Source organism: Diadema setosum, chromosome 22, assembly GCF_964275005.1.
Source record: "Diadema setosum chromosome 22, eeDiaSeto1, whole genome shotgun sequence".
Lineage (NCBI taxonomy): Eukaryota > Metazoa > Echinodermata > Echinoidea > Diadematoida > Diadematidae > Diadema > Diadema setosum.
The window spans coordinates 19,534,882-19,556,213 of record NC_092706.1 but is presented as its reverse complement, the minus strand read 5'-3'; the positions used below and the strand labels follow the sequence as shown (position 1 = coordinate 19,556,213).

The 21,332-nt window shown below is 38.4% G+C and overlaps 1 protein-coding gene across 1 annotated transcript in view; it reads right to left on the bottom strand.

Annotated features, from left to right (window-relative positions):
* Positions 1-844: 844 nt before the first annotated feature.
* The window catches only part of LOC140245052 (protein PTHB1-like), a 28,396-nt gene continuing 7,908 nt past the window's right edge, over positions 845-21,332 (bottom strand). Inside the window, exons 8-23 of the mRNA XM_072324647.1 lie at positions 21,088-21,183; positions 20,327-20,456; positions 19,487-19,668; positions 18,639-18,715; positions 18,094-18,150; positions 17,161-17,263; positions 16,586-16,693; positions 15,861-16,001; positions 15,412-15,507; positions 13,995-14,167; positions 11,258-11,410; positions 10,773-10,955; positions 5,088-5,283; positions 4,253-4,334; positions 1,972-2,204; positions 845-1,415 (exon numbers count right to left, since the gene is read on the bottom strand). Coding sequence (XP_072180748.1) covers positions 1,267-1,415; positions 1,972-2,204; positions 4,253-4,334; positions 5,088-5,283; positions 10,773-10,955; positions 11,258-11,410; positions 13,995-14,167; positions 15,412-15,507; positions 15,861-16,001; positions 16,586-16,693; positions 17,161-17,263; positions 18,094-18,150; positions 18,639-18,715; positions 19,487-19,668; positions 20,327-20,456; positions 21,088-21,183 — 2,159 coding nt within the window. The 3' untranslated portion in view covers positions 845-1,266. The remainder of the gene's footprint in view (positions 1,416-1,971; positions 2,205-4,252; positions 4,335-5,087; positions 5,284-10,772; positions 10,956-11,257; positions 11,411-13,994; positions 14,168-15,411; positions 15,508-15,860; positions 16,002-16,585; positions 16,694-17,160; positions 17,264-18,093; positions 18,151-18,638; positions 18,716-19,486; positions 19,669-20,326; positions 20,457-21,087; positions 21,184-21,332) is intronic.

The following is a 21,332-nucleotide window of genomic DNA, read 5'->3' as shown; positions in this document are numbered from 1 at the left end:
GCATATCACCATTGTGATCCTGCCATTATGTTATGATCAAATATCATCAGTATACAATGGCTGCAGAGCTGCACAACATAGGTTTTAGTTTCTATGCCATTCTATCATTCTATGATTTGGCACCATATCAACATGCATGGGCAGTGAAAGTACACAGAATATGATATGTCCAAAAATACAATGTATGCATAAATGTATAGCTGCTTTCACTGATCAATTCTATGCAAATTCATAATATTGTGAATAAGTTACTGCGAAGAATCTGACAAAAACAAACAGAAACAAAAAACAAAAACCTTGTGATCAGCCTCATCATACTGGGTAAGTTTCTCTGCACTTCATACAAAATGCAAGACTGTCCAGTGTCAGTGCTTTGACGTACAAAGGGATTTTTAAGTGTGTTGTTCACAAGCATTGAGTATTGAAACTGAGCTGCTGGGGTCTGTAGACCACTTGAGATTAAGTTTGCAATGGCTTACAATACATTCCAGGAGTATGTTTTACAGAGCAGATGAAACATGCATTAATGGAACTACATCAATAGGCAGATATCAGATTGGGGGTATGAATGTACTTTAACATCAAGGTTCTCACCTTCTACACTGCAATAAATAGGCCCCTCAGCAATCATACTCAAAGACAATCACAGGACCTTTGGGTTTGTTTTGTTTGTTTGTTTGTTTGTTGTTGTTTTTTTTGTCTTCTGTGTGTATTTGTCTGTGATGTGTGTTTTGTTTTTTGTTTTGTTTTGTTTTTTTGTTTGTTTGCTTTTTTAGGTTTTGTTTTGTTTTGTTTTTGTTTTGTTTTGTTTTGTTTTGTTTTTGTTTTGTTTTTTTTGGGGGGGGGCTTTGTGCAAATATATCACATGATGATATCACAACTCATCTGTAACATCTTCCATCAATGTTTCCCTGCAAACTTTCAGGAGTATGATGACATGTAGCAAAACCAAGCAAATTTGGTTCAAACAGGATGGAATTCACTTTCCTCCCAGATATGTGTGCAAGAAACCATGAAACTAGCTGCCCATGTGTTACACAGGGTAGTGTGCCTCACAGAAGAAAGAAAACATAAACACTTTGTCAGACCCAGGGTGAAGAGCATTACGGACTTTTTCCTATAACCTGAAATTATATTCGTACAAAATTGTCTCAGAATCCATGTTCCCATGGACAGTCTTCGGCAGGAAAAGTTCAGTGAATGCAAACACACACAAAGTGTCCATCACAACTGACTAGGAAAGGAACTTAAAGGAACAGATCACGATTATAACAAGATGGAATCAGGTGAGTGAGTCCCTCGGCTGCTGAGGTCCGAGTCTTGATTGAGAGCCTCCTCCTCCCGATTCTTGGAACTCTTCTTTTTCTTCTTCTTCTTCTTGATAGGCTGGAGAGCTGGCAGAGCTTGTCCCCCAACTGTCGAGACAAAAAAATCATATCAGCATTATTGATGTTGTTGTCATTACTGCTGTTCAATTGTTGTTGTTGTTATTATCATTATCACCATTTTATTACATCAACAACCATTACAACTGCTACTTGTTTATCATCATCATTACTATAAGTAGTTTTTGGAAGTAGTCAAAATTGTAGTAGAGTGATTGTTTCATCATGGTTCCCAAATTGTTCCCTTTACTTTTCTTTCTTTGTTAGTGGCAACCTTCAAGAATAGGAACTCTTCCCAGATAAACACTAAGGAGTGAATTCACTAGGGTGGTTTAAATTTAAACCATGGTTAATGCAAATTTCTTGTACGTAAATACGATTGACAGATTGTGTACGCCAACAGACATCCAGTAACATATGCACGTTAATAAGCGCATGTCAAAGGTATGCTTATTTCACGCTTAATTTAGACCATGGTCTTAATTTAAACCACCTTTGTCAATTTTGGCCAGAGCGTATGACACATTTTAATGGGTTCATCAACAACCAATTCTAGTCTGATGCCTCTACAGGATAGAGTACCCACCTGGGCCTCCAAGGGGTGGTAGTGAGGTACTCCCCCGCACCCCTGGCCCACCCAGGGAGGGCAGGTCTGCAGTCGAGCTCAGACCCCTCGGAGAGGCCATGGCGGGGTCTGGGCCATTACTGAAGGGGTTACTGTCTGGGGCAGGCGTGGGGTCCACAGAAGGTTGGCTGAGGGGTGGAGGCTGTGCTGCCTGGAGTGATTTTGACGGTGGCGGGCCATTATGTGATGGAGTGCTTGAATAAACAAGGAAAAGTAGAAATTACGCGGTGCGTAAAATATGTCCCCGCCGGAAGTAGCATTTAGTAGCAAAATGTACAATATAGGTAAAAAGATCAAGGTCAAAGGTGAAAGAAGTCAAGGGTCAAAATTCTATGTAGAAGTTTTGAAGCCCCCACCTAGTGCCATCACATAAAGCAAACGGAATCGAAATCGGGTTAGAAATGACGAAGGAGTAGCATTTTGTAGCCAATGTACAATATAGGTAAAAAAATCAAGGTCAAAGGTCAAAGAAGTCAAAGGTCAAAATTCTGTGTAGAAGTTTTGAAGCCCTCACCTAGTGCCATCACATAAAGCAAACGGAATCGAAATCGGGTTAGAAATGGCGAAGGAGTAGCATTTGGTAGCAAAATGTACAATACAGGTCAAAAATCAAGGTCAAAGGTCAAAGAAGTCAAAGGTCAAAATTCTGTGTAGAAGTTTTGAAGCCCTCACCTAGTGCCATCACTTAAAGGGGAAGGCTAGTAACTGATCAGTGGGAATCAGTGGAAATGCTGGGAGATGATTGTTCCAATCCTTATGGGATTCATTCAAGAGTTCATTGTATATCTATTGTTGTGTGAAAATGATTTGCTTCAGAATGGTCTCATATTCAAGTAATGTGCAGTTTAATGCTTCCAGGTTACCGTCCCTGGTCAGTGACGGAGCATTAATCTGCACATTACTTGAATATGAGACCGTTCTGAAGCAAATCATTTTCACACAACAACAGATATACAATGAACTCTTGAATGAATCCAATAAGGATTGGAACAATCATCTCCCAGCATTTCCACTGATTCCCACTGATCAGTTACTAGCCTTCCCCTTTAAAGCAAACGGAATCGAAATCGGGTTACAAATGGCGAAGGAGTAGCATTTGGTAGCAAAAAAGTACAATATAGGTAAAAAATCAAGGTCAAAGGTCAAAGGTCAAAATTCCGTGTAGAAGTTTTGAAGCCCTCACCTAGTGCCATCACATGAAGCAAACGGAATTGAAATCGGGTTACAAATGGCGAAGGAGTAGCATTTTGTAGCAAAAAAGTACAATATAGGTCAAAAATCAAGGTCAAAGGTCAAAGAAGTCAAAGGTCAAAATTCTGTGTAGAAGTTTTGAAGCCCTCACCTAGTGCCATCATATAAAGCAAACGGAATCGAAATCGGGTTACAAATGGCGAAGGAGTAGCATTTTGAAGCAAAATGTACAATATAGGTCAAAGGTCAAGGTCAAAGGTCACAACTGAAATTCTGTATAGAAGTTTCAAAGCTCCTATGTAGTGCTATCATATAAAGCAAACAGAATCAAAATCGGGTTAGAAATGGCGAAGGAGTAGCATTTTGAACATTTTGATCACACACGGACGCACGGACACACGGACACACACACGTACGGAGCCCGTTTCATAGTCCCCTGCTCGAACTCGTTCGGCGGGGACAACAAAAGCAACAAATGACATTAAAATTCATCCAATCGCTATACCCCTCATCAAAGTAATGCAGAAAGGTCATATCTGTTCCAATCGGGGCTAAATGCTGGCAGAAATACCAAAATAAAAATCAATATCACATGAAAACCAAGGAGTTTTCTGTCCACAGTACAACAGACTGAAGGTGATTTCTAGATGACCATGATCGAGCGATTTTGTTCTATGAATTACGCAACATTGCTCTGTGAGATGATGTACAATGTAGACACAAAACATATCAAATTGGCTACTAAAACTGGTGACAAATTAAGTGTCTAACAGAAATGACCATTAGTGTTGGCATGAACTTCACATGAGTTACTGATGAATAGGCATATTTATCTACAGTGCACTCCTGTTATAATGAATGCTTTTATAACAAAATCCCGGTTACAACAAAATAAGAATTTAGGCCTCAGCGTCATCCTCTCTGTTTTTTATTGTTTATCTGTTTGGTTATAACAAAATTTCGAAATTTCGAAAGAAAATTGCCAGCCCTGAGGACTTTGTTATAATGGGAGTCCACTGTACCATAGAAAGGGAAATTTTCAAGTTTCTACCTTGCATTGGACGTTGGTTCTTCATCAAAGAAATCTTTGTTACCACCAGATGTATTGTCCACTGTCTGTCTCTGCCTCTCACCTGAGGGTTGGTACATAACAGGCACACGACATAAACTCGTCAGCTCAGAATGATAAGGTGTTGAGTTGCCACTAAAGCCATAGTGTTTGAGGCACCTTAACACCCTTCTCACTCTCAACCCACAAACTCATACATGGAAAATTATAGCACACCTGCAGGTGCCACACAGAATCACAATTTTTTGCTAGCAATGAATTACTGTGCTAAAAATAGCTTTTTCAAAAACATGAAAAAAAAGACAAGTTTGGGGGAGTGCAAAATCCCATTATTTGATAAAACTCAACTGTACAAAAATGTTGTACAAAAATGGTACATGAATACACAGGTAGAGTTCGTCTGACAGGATCAATCAGAAAGGTACAAAATCTTGATTTTCTAAATGCTTTCAATCAAATGTCATTTCAGGTCCAGATGTTTTCTTCAATACTAAAAAAGTATCAACTTTGAATATTGAAATTAGGAAACATTTGGTTTTCTTTACAAGTCATTTTGACAACTTAAATTACATTTGTAAGATATATACATAAAAAGAAAAACATGACAAAACAATGCATATTCTTACAAACTGCTGGGCTATCACACCCATCAAACTGTGCATCATCACACATAGCAAACACATCACTTTGGGAGAAAGAAATTTTTGGGAAAGAAACCCTTAGTGACTACAAGCAATAAATGTAATCCGCCTGAATAAATGTGAGTGCTTAATCCACCCAAATTGCAGATATTGATAAGAAGGGGTTATGGGATTACCTGGTGCTTGGCCCTCTACCTGCAGCCGGGCTCCTTTCGCGAGCTTCTCCGTCACCTGGGCGATGTGCTTCTTCAGCTTGGAGATATCCGTTGTCATGGTGAGAGGGGCGGGGTTGATCGCTTGGTCCTTTGCTGTCTTGGCCAGGCACGTCCGGAGGAGGTTGGTGACTGATGCATCCACAGTCTCCTCCCAGCCCTACAGATAAGTGGAGAGTGAGGGATAGTCATGACAGGCATTAGAATGTGTCTCTGCTGCCAACATTTGTAAGCCTTTTTTAGGGACAGAGGATGCATTCGAGTGCTCTCCTAAAGCAAACTGAACCGTAGCAAACCCATGCCAGAGGAGTGCTCGAACACTCCTTAAGTGTACCGTATTGAACTGAACCGAGCCAAAAGTGGACAACTTCCCGATGTGCTCCAAAAGGGTACCAAAAGTGTACCAAAAGTTTGCACGTGAAGAAAGGGTGTAACATGCACATGCATCATAATGCAAAGAGTTCATTCTCTTTGTTTGGGACATCTGTAAGTAGCTTAAGCGCGTCAGGTGAATGACCTTCTTGCTATAAAATGTGTGACCCCCTCTAAAAATAACTCATGAAGTACACTTTCTCAACAAAGCGCTTGAACACTCCAAATCTGGCACAGTTCAGTACAGTATGTGTCAGTTCGGTTTACTTTAGTTCGCTTTAGAGCACTCGAACGCACCCAGAAAGGTTGCACTACCCTTAATCAACATGATGCAACTTCCTGCTGGGTTCTACATCTAATAAAAAGTGATATCCGCATGTTTTTACTTGTATGGACATTCTTGCAGTGCAATTTTGACTTTGTTACACATAACGTTTTGGTGACATACATTTCTAACATCTTATCGTGTTTAAAAAATGGCAAATCTCGAGAACCACTGAAAATAAAATCATCATGTCTCCTCTTGTTCTTTGTTCACATTTTAAATGGTGACAGCAACTTCGACATATCAGGGGGGCATTTCATGAAGGAACTTGTCGGATAAAATGTCCGACAAGTCAATTATATCCGACAAGTTCAGAGGAATCAGCCAATCAGACTAAAGAATTTCTCAAAACTTGTCGGATAAAAGAGACTTGTCAGATATTTTATCCGACAAGTTCCTTCATGAAATGCCCCCCAGGTCAGATAAGCTAAGCTTACAGAAAGAAAACCACCTCAGTATATCCCTACGAATAGGTCTCTATCTAGATGTAGTAACCTTTATAGTGAACATTATAGTGACCACTGAAAGCAGTGAAACTGTGATAATTGAAAGGAAATCAAATAACCACAGGCCACATTTCACAGGTGTCTGCTCTGCCCCCCCAAGGAAAAACGCAGTATCTAACATTTTTGGCGATTTTCACTTTTTTGCATAAATATAGTCAGTGGGCAATCCTTCTTCATATGACATATTCAGATTTTTGAAAAAATGTTTAGAAAGCCACTTTTCCGTAACTGCCAAACGCAGTATCTACACTTAACTTGCACTTTCCCCAAGGAAAAACGCAGTATCTACATGATGAATATTTCCCCAAGGAAAAACGCAGTATCTACAAAGCTAGTCTTAATTACCAGACACTGTCATTTATATATGTGAATACTTTGCCGGTTATTCTGTAATTTGAACGTAAATTACTTTCTTTAGATATACTTACTCAATAATAAGACATAATGTTCAAAATATCTAACCGAAACAATACTGATTAGTAAATATTTTGATGAGATCATGATCCTAATATAAAACACAGTGTGTGATTAAGACTAACCGAGTGCACATTAAACAATACAACACAACACTGACAGCTTGCAGCTAGCTGCACTGATGCTGTGCAGCAGTACAGTCAGCACAGGGCCCGGCTAGTCAGCATACAGTGGGAGTGTGTACTTGGAATAAAACAAAATGCTGTCGTGGGGAAAATTACTCGTGAGCCTAGCCCTCAAGAAAAATCTATCTGCAGATAATGAGTAAGTTATTTAAAACTATTTCAATATTGAAAGAATAAAGCTGATTGTTTGTCACAGGAAGCGAAGTAAACACAAATGCATGTTTGTCACACGAAGCGAGGTACAATAGGTATCCTAAACACAAATGCATACATTTGTGTTTACTTCGCTTCGTGTGATAAACGATCAGCTTTATTCTTTCATATTCTACCTCAATGATGAACATTATCCGTACTATTTCAATATTAACTTGTTGTGAAGTAACTTTGTTATGCCTAGACCCTTGTCAAAATTCCTCAGGCTCCGAATCCGAAAGTTTCGTCGAAAGGCAATAGATCTAGATCTATTTGTGTTGTATGCGTCAGGTTATGTAACATGTTACACCCTCCCTTAGATCTAAGTCTAAGTAGGCCTAGGCCTATTTTAGACTTGTCTAGACATGTAACGTTTGAGTCTTGCGTCTCTTTTCTAATGTTAGACTTAACGTTAATCAGAACTTTCAGGGTCCGTATTCCGAAAGCCTAAAGAAAGATCTAGTGTAGGACTTGAATAGGCCTACTCTAGGGCAGGCCTGTAGTAAGAAGTCTAAAACTTAACCACTTTTTAGAATCCTAGACCTAAGTCTAGTGAAGTGTCAATGTTCAATTATCTACTCCATACCATACTGTCTTAAAATTACATAGTTGACAATAGATTAGGGTCCATGTGAAAAATAGGTACCCACGGTAAATGGACAAAATAGAGACAGTTAAGAATAAGTTGTATTTTAATTCTTATCGGATCTAGACAGTGTCTAGACCCTAGTGAGACTGGGTTGCGTAAAATGCATGCATGATCCCATGCTGCATGCTACATAACTTACAACTAAAAAAAAGACCGGTTCTAGATGTATTTTTTTTTTTCTAATCAAAGAGTCCTGGCTCGTGTAGGGCTTAAACCTTCTGCAGTTCTAACGTTAGGCTATTTTTGTTTTTTCTGTGAGCATCGTGCATGTATAGCCTGAGGCAGTAGACTCGTGATAGCCTGCTACGTAGCCAGCCTATATAGAATAAACGATATAAAAACTAGACCTAGTGTAGATCGATCTAGGTCCAGACATCCGACTTAGATTTATTTTGGTCTAGACAGACTATAACCTAGACTGTACAGATCTAGATCTAGTATTCTAGATGCTAGTTAGCGGCTAGGCCATGTAGCATCACATTACAGCCCTGGCAAGCTTCATATTAAACACGTAGGCCTATCAACATAACGTTAGGCCTACAGCAAGATCGGTCTGGGATACACTTTTAAGCAAAACGTTCCAAGAACGATCTGTTATTTAATAATCTTATGAAGCCTGTTCTGTAATTAGGGCATAAATGGGGGGGGGGGGGGTGGAGGATGCATCCCTCAGGGCCCCAGGAACAATGATGTATACATGCATACATAATTATGGCAGAAGATTAATCCTAGTCATTCCGCTGTAGATACTGCGTTTTTCCTTGGGGAAATTCGTTCCATTGTAGATACTGCGTTTTTCCTTGGGGAAATCAGTCAATTGCGTGGGGTTTCCCCAAAGTATCTACATTTTCATCAATAACTGAAAAACAAAACAAAAACACAAAATTATATTTTCCAGGAAAATTGGTAGCTAGATAGACTAAAATTCCACAATGAAGGAATTTTTCAAAAGAGCATATTTTCCAGGGGCTTTGGCAAAAATATAAAATGGTGAATATCTCGGTTGTTTAGAAATGGAGCTGGATGTAGATACTGCGTTTTTCCTTGGGGGGGCAGCGCTATACACACGGCCTTTCACAAGTAATTTCTCTTATGGAAAGTCAATAGCAGCCACATACTGGAGGAGCCACAAAGTTTGTAAGATGTTGCAAAATATGAAAAAAACTAGAAATGTCGCTCTGGCGACTGGTATGCCTCCGCCATAATGCATGATTTTCCCAATAGGTCTAGATAGTACATGTGGACACTGTGTGATTACATTTTCACAAAATTGGCAAAATATTGGAATGACAAGTTTGTCACAAATGTGTTGAATGTTCACCTTCCTTGACGTAGGTTTAATTGGATGAATAAGAGAGCATGTATCTAGGGATTTAAGGACTTTAACTTGACTTTGACCCATTCATACATTTAGGCATTGAGTAATTTTCAAGGTACAGGTGTGGAGAAAAAGTGAAATTTCTGAATTGAATAGTAAATTGTTACCATTTTCATCTGGCCCTTGACCCTAAAATTCATAAGATAATTACTTTCAGGTAGAACATGCATAATATGTACTAAGTTTCAAGGTAACTTGAGCCACTTCCGAGATATGGAGGGAAAAGTTAGTTCAGCACTTTCACTTGATCTTTGACCTTTTGACCTTTGAGGCAAAAAGAGAAAAAAAAAACTTTCCAGAGAATTTCTATTAGGTTACACACGCATACACCAAGTGTAAAAAAATAACCCTGCTGGCATTGCATAAATATGAGGGTAATAGTAAAATTTTTAAGTCTTGCACTTGACCTTTGACCCCTGACCTTTGACCCCATGAACCCTACATTCTCTAGATAATCACTTCCAGTCAGTACATATGTTCCATGAAGATACCTTGAACAATTTTCCAAGGTACGGAGAAAAAAAAAGAAGTTTTAATATTTTTACTTGACCTTTTGACCTTTGACCTTTGACCTCATGACCCAAACTTTCACCAGAGAATCTTAAATTGGGTAATACATGTATACACTAAGTTTCAAGAAAATATCTTCAGGCATTCAATAGATATGGTGGAAATAGTGAAATTTTATGTATTTGACCCTGACCTTTTGACCTTTGACCTTTGACCTCATGACCCAAACTTTCACCAGAGAATCTTAATTGGGTAATACATGTATACACTAAGTTTCAAGAAAATATCTTCAAGCATTCAATAGATATGGTGGAAATAGTGACATTTTATGTATTTGACCTTGACCTTTTGACCTTTGACTTTGAGCATGTGCACCCAAAAGTTGATAGGCACAACTTCACCCCCTAATACACATACATGCCAAGTTTCATTAGGATGCCTCAACAGGTTTCGATAGTTATCTTGTCCACAAAATTCATTACGGACGGACGGAAGGACGGACGGACGGACGGACGGACAACCCGAAAACATAATGCCTCCGGCACCACTTCGTGGCGGAGGCATAAAAAATAACAATTTGTATAACATAATCAAACTCAAACAAAAAATTAGCAAAGTAGAATATCAGGGGAAAACAAAAGCATCATAGCATTTTTCCTCATATGATGACATAAACGGTATCCCGGGGTACCAAATAAAAATCAGCCATTTTGTTGAATTATTTATTTTTTTTAAAAAGGTTGTACCCTGGGTGCCAAAAAGAGGAAATTATTTTGGTGCTGGAGCTAGCGCACGCTAGCCACTGCACTGCACTGCACTAAAGCACACGCTAGTGGTATCGCAGCTTCCATGCACGCATAGTATAACATGCAGTGGCATGGGAATGACTATGTACACGCACACACAGTGCATGCATTTTTCTCTGGCTGTCCTCGAGTGGACGTGAGGTGGCGCCACACAACGCCGTTACCCAGGGTACTACGGTACCGCGGGGTAACGCGTGATGCATCATATATCAATCCATACACAATCTGGGGTGGGAGCCAACCCCACCTCACCCAAGAACTCTCAAGTTACCCCTGCCAGGTTAAGGTTTCATCATCAATATTATTCTTTACCTGCTCTCCATCGCACTGCACTTGGCTCGACAAACTCATCTCCAAGATTTCCCTCTCCGTTTCGCTGAGCCCATGCATCAGTGTCAGCAGTGTTGTGATGATGCTGGTGGCACAGCTCAGACCCATGGAGCAACGAACCAGGGCCTTCTGGTTTTCATCCACACCTTCGGCCAGTTTTAAGATCTTCAGAATTAAGTTTAGATATGGTACAAAAATATATACATAAATATATATCACAAACTATTGATAGCGAGAAACAAGACTCATCTCAGTATATTATAGTTGAAAAGGCGACATATATTCTCATAATTCGTATCATAATTTTACATCCCAATAATATCTCTAGAATCGCCAACGGAATTGATATAAAAAAATACAGATTTGTTTTTACAAACTATTATGACCACTCTGACTTGCAAACTATTAAGGTTTCAGATAGTACGGGTAGTAGTTCAGAAAACAGAGCTATTTTTAAAATGAGTTACCTGACGATAGGTCCCTTCCAGCAGGGTGTCCAGATTGTTGAGTGGAGAGGGAGTCTTATCCTTGAATCTGGTCAGCAGTCGTCTCTGGATGGCCCGGAACTGCTTCGCCCTCTGGTCTAGCAGCTCCTTGTACCTCTGAGCATGCACACGCAACTATATAGATTGTTTTTCGGGAAAGAAGGAGATTGAACAGTGACATGAACATTGATAATAATCATAACAGCTGTGATGGGGGCACTGTGGTATAGTGCACGAGACTCTTGACTTTGAAACGGAGGTCCGGAGTTCAAGTCCTGTCCATTGCTTTGGTCCTTGGACAAGATGCTTCTGCCCACAATGTCTCTCTTGACCCAGGTGTAAAAATGGATACTTAGCAATACTGGGATTATGATGATAATAATTATAGTAGGGCCTTTTGGATGATCAGTGCTAACACTGGAGAGGCTACCTCTGGTAAATAAGATCATATCAATATAATACTATTTTTATCATAAAAATGATGACCAGTGGTAGCATACTTTGATCATCAAGGCACCATTATGCTGTTACATGACTGATGATTTAAAAAAAACTAGAACTATCACTTAATGTGATTAACCCCACCTATAACTAAAGGAGCTAGCTTAACCAGCAATAATTGTGTATAAACATGCTTTTTACTAAAGAAACTAGAAATGTCGCTTCGGCGACTGGTGTATGCCTCCGCCATAATACATGGTTCTCCTAATAGGTCTATAGTACAATGTCTTGACAATGTGTGATGACAGTTTCACACAAGTGGCAAAATATTAAAATGACAGGTTTGCCACAAATGTGCTGAATGTTCACTTTCCTAGAACTAGGTTCAATTGGATGAATGATTAAAACGTCAGAGTGCAGGTATTTGGGGGAACTGATGATTTTCACTTGACTTTTGACCCTTTTACAAGTTTATGCATTGAGTAATTTTCAAGGTATTGAGAAAAAGTATAATTTCAGTATCAAATGGTAAAATAGTATTATCGAAACCTGGCCTTTGACCTTTGACCCCACAGTTCCAAAGAGAATTACTGTTAGGTAGAACATGCATAAATATGTAAGTTTCATGACAATACCTTGAGTTATTTTTGAGATATGGAAGAAAAAGTGCAATTTAGCACTTTCACTTGACCTTTGACCTTTTGACCTTTGACCTTTTGGCAAGAAACTTCTCACAGAATATATATTGGGTTATACATGCATACATCAAGTTTTAAAAAAATCCTTCAGGCACTGCATAAATATAAGGAAAGTAGTTATATTTTGAGGAGTTGACCTTGACCTTTGACCCCTGACCTTTGACCCATGACCCCCAACTTCCCTAGATAATCACTGCCCATCGGTACAAGCATATATACTAAGTTCCATGAAGATACCTTGAACCATTTGCGAGATATGGAGAAAAACATGAAATTTCAATTTTTTTTTCACAAAATAACCTGTGACCTTTGACCTTTGACCCTGTGACCCTAAAATCCACACAAAGTATCATCCCCCAAGGATATACCCTCATACCAAGTTTGATGCAAAACCACCACACGGTTCTTGAGATATCGACAAAAACAAAACGGGACGGACGGACGTACGGACGTACAGACGTACGGACGTACGGACGTACGGACGTACGGACGTACGGACGTACGGACGGACGGACGACCCGAAAACATAATGCCTCCGGCCACTTCGTTGGCGGAGGCATAAAAATTCTATCATAGATTTCTACATACAACTTAGCATCAGAAACATCACAGAGAGTTACTAACGACGACGGATGAAGCGTTGTGCAGGCATGCCGAAGATGACCCAGTTTTGCTCTACCACAAACTGTCCATAGATCCGAGTCAAAGCATGACTCTAACTTATCACAAAACATTGTTTATTTTCACAACCAAAATAGGACATGATAACATTAAGAAGGGGAGATAGTTCATGTGAATGTAACAGTCTAGTATTCATTAGTGTATGAACCTTTAGTAGAATTTCTCAGAAAACAAAACAAAACAAAATTCCTGGTGTACATCAATTTCCCTAGAGGCTGAAAAAAATGCTTTCTTTCTCTATTCTGCACATCAATTTGGCTTTGCAACTGCATCATGGGATACAACACATTCATATAATAACAATGACAAATGCTTCACAAGTGCTGCCAAATACTGTCACATTTTTACTTGCCACTCCAGTCAAGGACACATGGAGCTAGGGGAGACATAAATTCTTTTCGGCAGTCATTGGATTACTTTCCTCCTTTTGATGAATATATTAAGTTGTTTCTAAATTGTAGAAATGAATCTCAGGATTCCTCCATCATCTCCAAAAGTAAATTTAACAACTTTTTTAATAGTTCTTCAAAGATCGGGTTCCTATGTAAACAAACCATACCAACTTTTTTTTCAGGAAATGCAATCTTAACTTGGAAGAAAAAAAAACATTCAAACAGATTGCTGTTACACTAAAGTGGAATTGAGTAAAAGCATAATTTTGACAATCAAAATAGGCACAAATATAAATTTTGTTCTGTTTTATGTACTTTTCCTGTCAGTTTTTGTCAGTTATTTCTCTTTATCTGTAATTTTTCATGCCTGGAAAATATTCTCAAGGTTTTATTAGTTTTCAAGGATTCAAGATATTCTTGGCCTACGAAATGTTTAAAAGTTTTCATTAGATCTCCAGTTTTTTCCATAACCGGAGGAACCTGTATTACTCTAGACTGTATACCAACCTCCAGGTGGGTGTCAATGAGCTCAAAATATTCCTGCATGGGGAGAGGGGAGGAGTACATGAGCTGGAAGTTCTTCACCCCGCTGTTCCTGTGGTAGATGGTGGCTCGGTCGATGAACTCATGCATCACCAGCCACATGGCCTCAAATATGTCGCACTGCAGTCGATAGCGCTCTGTAAACAAGCAGTAGGTTACCCCGATCATTACCACTGATGTCTTGTCAGTCCATGGTTGCAATAATATTTTGTGACGGTTCCTTTCAAAGGGTTACAGGGGAATAAACCCCACATACGGATATGTGGATTGAGTAAATACAGGAATATTAGAACACATCAGTGATGTTTGAGGAAAGTCAGACAATTTGTTCAAGAGTTATTGAATTAGTCGGTACAGCCACTGTTAAGAAGACTACATATTTGTGACATCACAGAAGTACACCAATATCAGGAAAATAAAATGAGAATTCCATAAAAAGCCTTTTTTTTTTTTTAGTATTTACTCCTTGTTCCCCTGTCTTTGTATGCAATGTGTACCTATTTTTATCATGCACTGCTTTCCTAAAATAATACATTTCCATACACCAAGCAAACAGTTACTCAGTTTTCAGCATACAAAAATTCTATCAATTGTGAAAAAAAAAAGAAAAAAAAATCTGCCATTCCAAATTGGTCCAACATTTATTCGCACACACACGCATACAATCATCCTATGTGAGGACATTCCCAAAATGATCCGCCTATTGCAAAACACAACAAATGACTTCCTTCGTACAGGATCATGTTTATTCAATTGCTTGACTGTGGTATGTACCAAGTCAACTAATTCACACAATATTGTATACTGAGTGTGGAAGAGCTGTATATCAGTCCATGTATTCTTTGCTGCTCTATAAAATAAGTACACACAACAGGGTCATTACAGTATAAGTCATCACATTCAAAGTGTTCTGCTGCAGTTGTGAAGTTTGCCAAGGAGCTAAAAAACACATGACATTCCTTTCTTTGTGTGACAACCTACATGAAAGACTCAACTTGAATAGAAGTTTAAAAAGATCTTCATCTACCCAATCATGTTATTAAAAACATATAGAATAAACACAGAATAAACCAAGTGCAGGGATTAGCCTAGGTTGTGCAGTTATTCGTGAATATAGGGCAACACACTACTCAGACTAGAAATCACTCACATGTAAAGGTCTGAAAGAGAGGGAGCAAGAAGAAAATGAGGTCATAACAATGAAAGAAAGCAGACAAAGGAGAGTGGTATTCCAATAATAAGGATTAGACGGATAGAAAGATAAGATAGACAGAAGGTAAGATAGAAAGGGAGAATGAAGAGATGAAGAAGCTGTACAGATATTACGTATGAAATTCCGGACTGGAGGTTATTCATGCAATAGAAATAACTCAATACTTACGTGATGACTTTGAAGCCAGTAGTGTTATCTTGGGCCCACCATAGATCTGTAAACCAAGAGCATTACCCGAGCCAAGTCCTTCTGGTCCTGTCATGTCTACATGAACACAGAGAAAACAGGAGTGGAAAACAGAAAAAAAAACAACTATATAAATATATTACCAATATATCATCATCATCATTACAAAAATCATCATCATCTTTCTCAGACTTTCAGCAAATAATGGGGAGTAGACTGCCAAAAATTCAGGATAATATCCAGTCATACTTAAGTGTTCCCCTTGAGGCCCACTTGCAATATCTTGGAGAAAAAAAAATCTTCACAAAGAAAAAAAGTTTCTAAAAAAAAAAAAAAAAACACACACATCTTTGAAACACGCCACTTTAAAACAATGCCCTATGGACATATCAAAATTGATCATACTGGTTACCATGCACATGTACACTCACCTGGAAATATATCCATGAGGTTGGCACAGTTTCGGTTGGAGTCGAGGGTGATCTTGTGGGCAGCATTCTTTGCCGGCTGGCAGGGCTTACAGACCAGCTTGAGCGGCAGCTTGATATCACATTGGACCACACGGGGTGCTCCTGGTCAAGGGAGGGGCACAGCCAGAGTGGAAGAAAAATGGGGGAGGGGGAGAAATGAATGAAAACATACAAGGCAAAGCACTTCCTTTTTGGTTTTAGTTGCAAGGTTTTTTATTTAAAGGAAGAGGTCTTACACAAGCTTTTAATGAATGATTTCAATATGCCTACAACAGATGAAACAGACAAGTCAAGTGATTGCAGCATCATTCTTTTTTCACCCTGACAGCCTGGATCTGAAGGGTTAATACGCCATGCCTCATAAAAGACAATCTACTCTTGTTATTTGAATACACCTCTTCAGTAGGTGTACAATCAAGATTTGTTCAAGATATGTCTTCTTTAAGACCACTAATATTTCAATATCAATGTGCTGTGATCAGCATTGTATCAAATATCTTTTTCACTGATCAAACTACACACTGCATTATGAAGACATCATACAATGACATAATTTTTCTGATCAAGCCTACAAAAGTCACCTAATGGAGAAACAGAAAAGACACCTCATCACTTTTCAAAATGCTAAACAGCAGCTAGATCACAGGTTTGTCTTCCGATGGCATCATTCGGTGTTGAAATCGTACCTGATGATGTGGTGTACGTGGCCGTTGCCTTGGCAACCAGAGTGGAAGGCAGGCAGTGGCCCCGCATGAAGAAAGAGACCATGATGGTGGTTGGATTGGATGCATCCCCTGCAGAGCAGATGGACAATTTAATATCTTTAAAGGGTCTTCACAAACTCTTGTTAGGGATTAAAACTTCCCATGACTGGTCACTTATTAGATAAAGCTGTAACAAAATACTACATTTAAATACATTTGAAATGTCGTAAGACAGTTTCTTAACAAGTAAAAAGTAAGAATATTGACAACCATAAACATAATGGTCTTTAAGAGTGTTTTTGTATGGTAATTGTGCTTTGAAATATCACATTTGATTTTGAAATTTGATCAACTGCCATTATATTGTACATTACCAATATTTTACTGAAGGCGTACATCCAAGTTGGATATCATATTCTATTCTATTTTTTATATTTGGCACATTTTTCATTGAAAATAGATTAAAACTGAAATTGAAATTAAATGCCTTGGGAACAAAATCACCACATAAGCACTGGTAGATTTGATATCATGTTCATGAAAAGCAGTCAACTTACCTACAAAGGAGATAGTATGTGTGCTCTGTGTGACGGCCAGTGGAAATGGACAAAACAGGAGCAGTCGTACCCCAGATACCCCCGAGTGGCTTTTCAATGTTAGCTGTCCATAAAGTGAAGGCAACACAGAACATTAGGAGGGTTGGATTAGGTAACATATTTTCTCACACTACTCAACTTCAACCACTTTTCTTTAACTTGTTAAAGACGAGTCCCGAGTATACTCGGGCAGGTGTCTATGGGAAATGCGTGTTGTAACAAAATCAAACCGTCCTCAACGGGTTAAGGTTAATCTTTCTTACCATAAATGTCACAACATGCAACTAGAACTCAGGGGAATCTAAACTTTTCTATAATGATTTTTTTTTTTTTTTTTTTTGGTTTTCTTATGTGACTCGTCATTACATTAACATGAATGGGTCACAGACATTTAAGTAAGGAAAACGCAAAATATGGTACTTTAGCTAAAAATAAGAAATTGTATATTTGTTCAAAAATGAAAAGTTTGATAGCTTCCTTACCTCCTCAGCAAAATTTAGAGTTCAGAAATATTTTGCAATTCAAAACCATTCTGCTCTTTAAAGCATGTTACTATGGTTACTTTGGCCCTGACCTATTGTGTTCTGGTGCCAAATCTTCTGCTGTATCTAAACTTGAAAGAAATTTTCTAAAACCTGTGGCTAGTGGCCTGCTTGATCTGACCATTTCAAGTTGTGGGCGTTTGGAAATCACATAGAACAAATAATATACCATCAGTTGTAATGAATTTGAAAAATGGGTAAAGAAGGAAGTACCAGATAATGAAAAGCAATAATGATGACTCAAAGACACACACTGAAAGACATAAAATAGATTAATATATTGTGTTTAAAAAATGACCACTTCAAATTTACTAGGAAGCATTCAGGAAATTTGTTTCTCAAAGATGGTCACCTTCACTGTTATTGAAGGCACAGGATCGTCATCAGTCACTTCTGTTTCTCCAGCGACCTTGAAGACAATGAAAAATATTCTTGATGAGAACAGGAATAGGCAATATATCGGGATAATATCAGATCAAACAAACAAAAATTCATCAAAATGTAATTTTTTTTTAGCTTTTGTCATAAAAAGAAAAGAGTCAAGATAACTTGGATACTTATCCAGAACTGATAGATTAAAAATACTTTTCTTTAAATTTCATGCACACACACCTAAAACAGGTAAACAAAAATACACAAACAAGCAACCATGAATATTCGTAGTAACATGTCAATTTCATGTTATCTTTTTATTATTTTCACAAAGATTAAGACAGATTATCTACAAGTGGCACAGTGCTGAAACATATGTAACTACACATAAGAGAGAAAAGCAAAATTTCCAATTCTACTTAGATTTTTCAGGATTCTTAGCATAATGCAACTGTGTTTGCTGGAGACAACCATAATATAACTTGAGCAAAATCTTCCTTTAGTACAAAATCAAGGATCACTTACCGACGGATCATCTAAACTGGATGGGACGGATGCTGTCATCGAAAGCTCATCCTCGGCCATTTTCTTGGGAGCAAAGTCTGTGGTGATAAAGACCACGACACAGAAAGATAATGAGTTGCATAGCAAAGGGTCAGAAAACATAATTATACTTATGAGTGTTCTAACCTTTAAAATATGAACACATACTCATAGAAGTTCTAACCTTGAGTGAGACTGTGATCAGTAAAGAAAGTATTTCACATGAAGTGGTAGATTTAATACTGCTTATATTCTTACTATCCAGTCACAACATACAGGGACATTCAAAATCTGATTGGTTTCATGTTTACATAAAGTTTCACCTTTTCTTAAACTTTGAGTAACAACATAATTTATTTTGGAGGAGTAGAAATTGTGCCTTGGTGAGTGGTATATACACCAAAGAGGTGCAGAAATAATGTCTTGGGTTGTGATATATTATAAGACATGGAGAAATTGTGTCTTAGGCTATGGTATAATAAGAGGTGCTAAAATCATATCTTGGGCTGTGGTACATTAAAAGAAGAGTAGAAATCATATCTTGGGTTGTGGTGTATTAGAAGAGGACTAAAAAATAGTGTCCGGGTTTGTGGTATATTAGAATAGAAGGACAAATTCTGTTTGAGGTTGTGGTATACTAGAAGAGGGGTATAAATGTGATTTGGGATGTGGCATTATATAAGGGGTGCAGAAATTGTGTCTTGGGGGTGGTATATCAGAAGAGGAGCAGAATTTTTTTTTTTTTTTTTTTTTTTTTCGGTTGTGGTATGAAAGTATAGGAGAGAGGAAGGAGGGGTCAGCAATGGTCTAGAGTTGGTAGATAGCTCTACCGGTTCTGTGAGACGTCTGCTTGATGGCTTTCTGCAGGTCTTTCATCTCCTGGTCTTGGCTGCTGTAGTCAATCTCACGCGCCTCCGAGGCAGGGGCCACAAAGAGGGAGGGGTCGGTGCCCAGGTAGCAGCAGACAAGGTGGCCCTGGTCGTCAAGGGTTACGACCACACCCTTCAAATCTCTGTGTGATGACACACACAAATATGGGAAAGTGCATGCGTGATATTATGTATAATAACGATAAAGATGATGAAGATGACGACAACAACTACAACAAGAATGGTAATGATGATAACAATGATAATATGGTCTTCTTAATCCATGACAGTCTCTTCACTGTTGACGCTGTTCTACCAGAGGGCCCTGCCATTATAATTACACTGCCAGGTACCTATTCATACATAAACTACAGTGTATGCTTATGGCATGATATGAGGACACAATGCTTATTCATTTCTTTGAATGAAATGGTCAGTAACAAGAGATTTGTGATTTCTTACTTTTAGGACATTGCTTCATGGTCTCTCTCACTGGCACCTCAGCAAGTGTTCCTTTGGCTACTGTTCCTTTTTTATATCCTATAATGTTGTTCAAGACTTGTTCATGTATTTCTCTCATGAACATGCAGAAAACTTGTTAGCAGTTGGTAGCAATACATACTGAATCGACTTTCTCCAATTTCGGGTTACTTTTTTTGAATGACAGAAAAAAAGAGGAAGAATTGATACAAAATGTTATGTAGAATTTCCTGAACAGACCATGAAATGCAAACTGTTCTCAAAATTCTCTGCAAAGATTATCACACTAGCGGACAAAGCAGAAGAGAATGAAGAACTCACTGGAATTGTCCCACACACAAAGACACTGGGACATGCTCCAGCTTGGCTGCCCACTTCAGCGTGACATCCTCGTAGACTAGCAACTGCCCTGTATGCGTGCCCACCATGTAGTTGATGCTGTTTTCAATTACTGATTGTGATATGAGAAGAGAAGATCAAATTAGGATTGCAGGTAACTCAAAATCAACTTCATACGGTTAGACAGAGAGCGTAGAGTGAAGATATTTCCTTTTTATCTTCACTACTGACTGTTCACTAATATCTGATCTATAAATCTTCGGCCAGGCAAGACACTCAAACTATGAACATTGTCCTAGAAAAGAAAGACAGTGATCAACGGCAAACTAAAAGTCTCATCACCAGAGCCCATGCTTTTATAACTATTTAATACCTGGTGTCAATTTACCTCTATCATTAATTTTTGTGCCATGTTGATAAAAATGTAGATCAGTATATCAACTAATTCCTGTAACATGATATTGGATGACTTTTGTTGCCGAGAATATACTTAATTTGATACAATTCCTTTATTCTACAGGCTAAAAAATACATATATATTACAAAAATTCACCTACATATATTACACATCAGAGTGTCATAACCTCAAAGTTTGATATGTCACTTTGGTGACTTCTAAGTTCAAGAGAGATGACCTCCAACAATCGCATTTCAAATCTTTAGAATAGAACGTATAGTATGCGTCCTGCCAAGCTAGAAATTATCTGTACAATAAAGCATTTCATACACCAGACAGCACTCACATGAGCCATATACATAGAAGCAGCTTGGGTTGTACTCGACTTTCTTGCTGAAACGCAGTGTTCCCACATCCTTCAGGCAGACAATTGACCTTTCACCTGAGGAAAAATAAAATGTTAAAGAAATCAGGCTTCAACCAGAGCAGTAGCTCTGCATATGTTATTTGTGTGTGTGTGTCTGTGTGTCTGTCTGTCTGTCTGTCTGTCTGTCTGTCTGTATGTATGTATGTATGTACATATGCATGTAT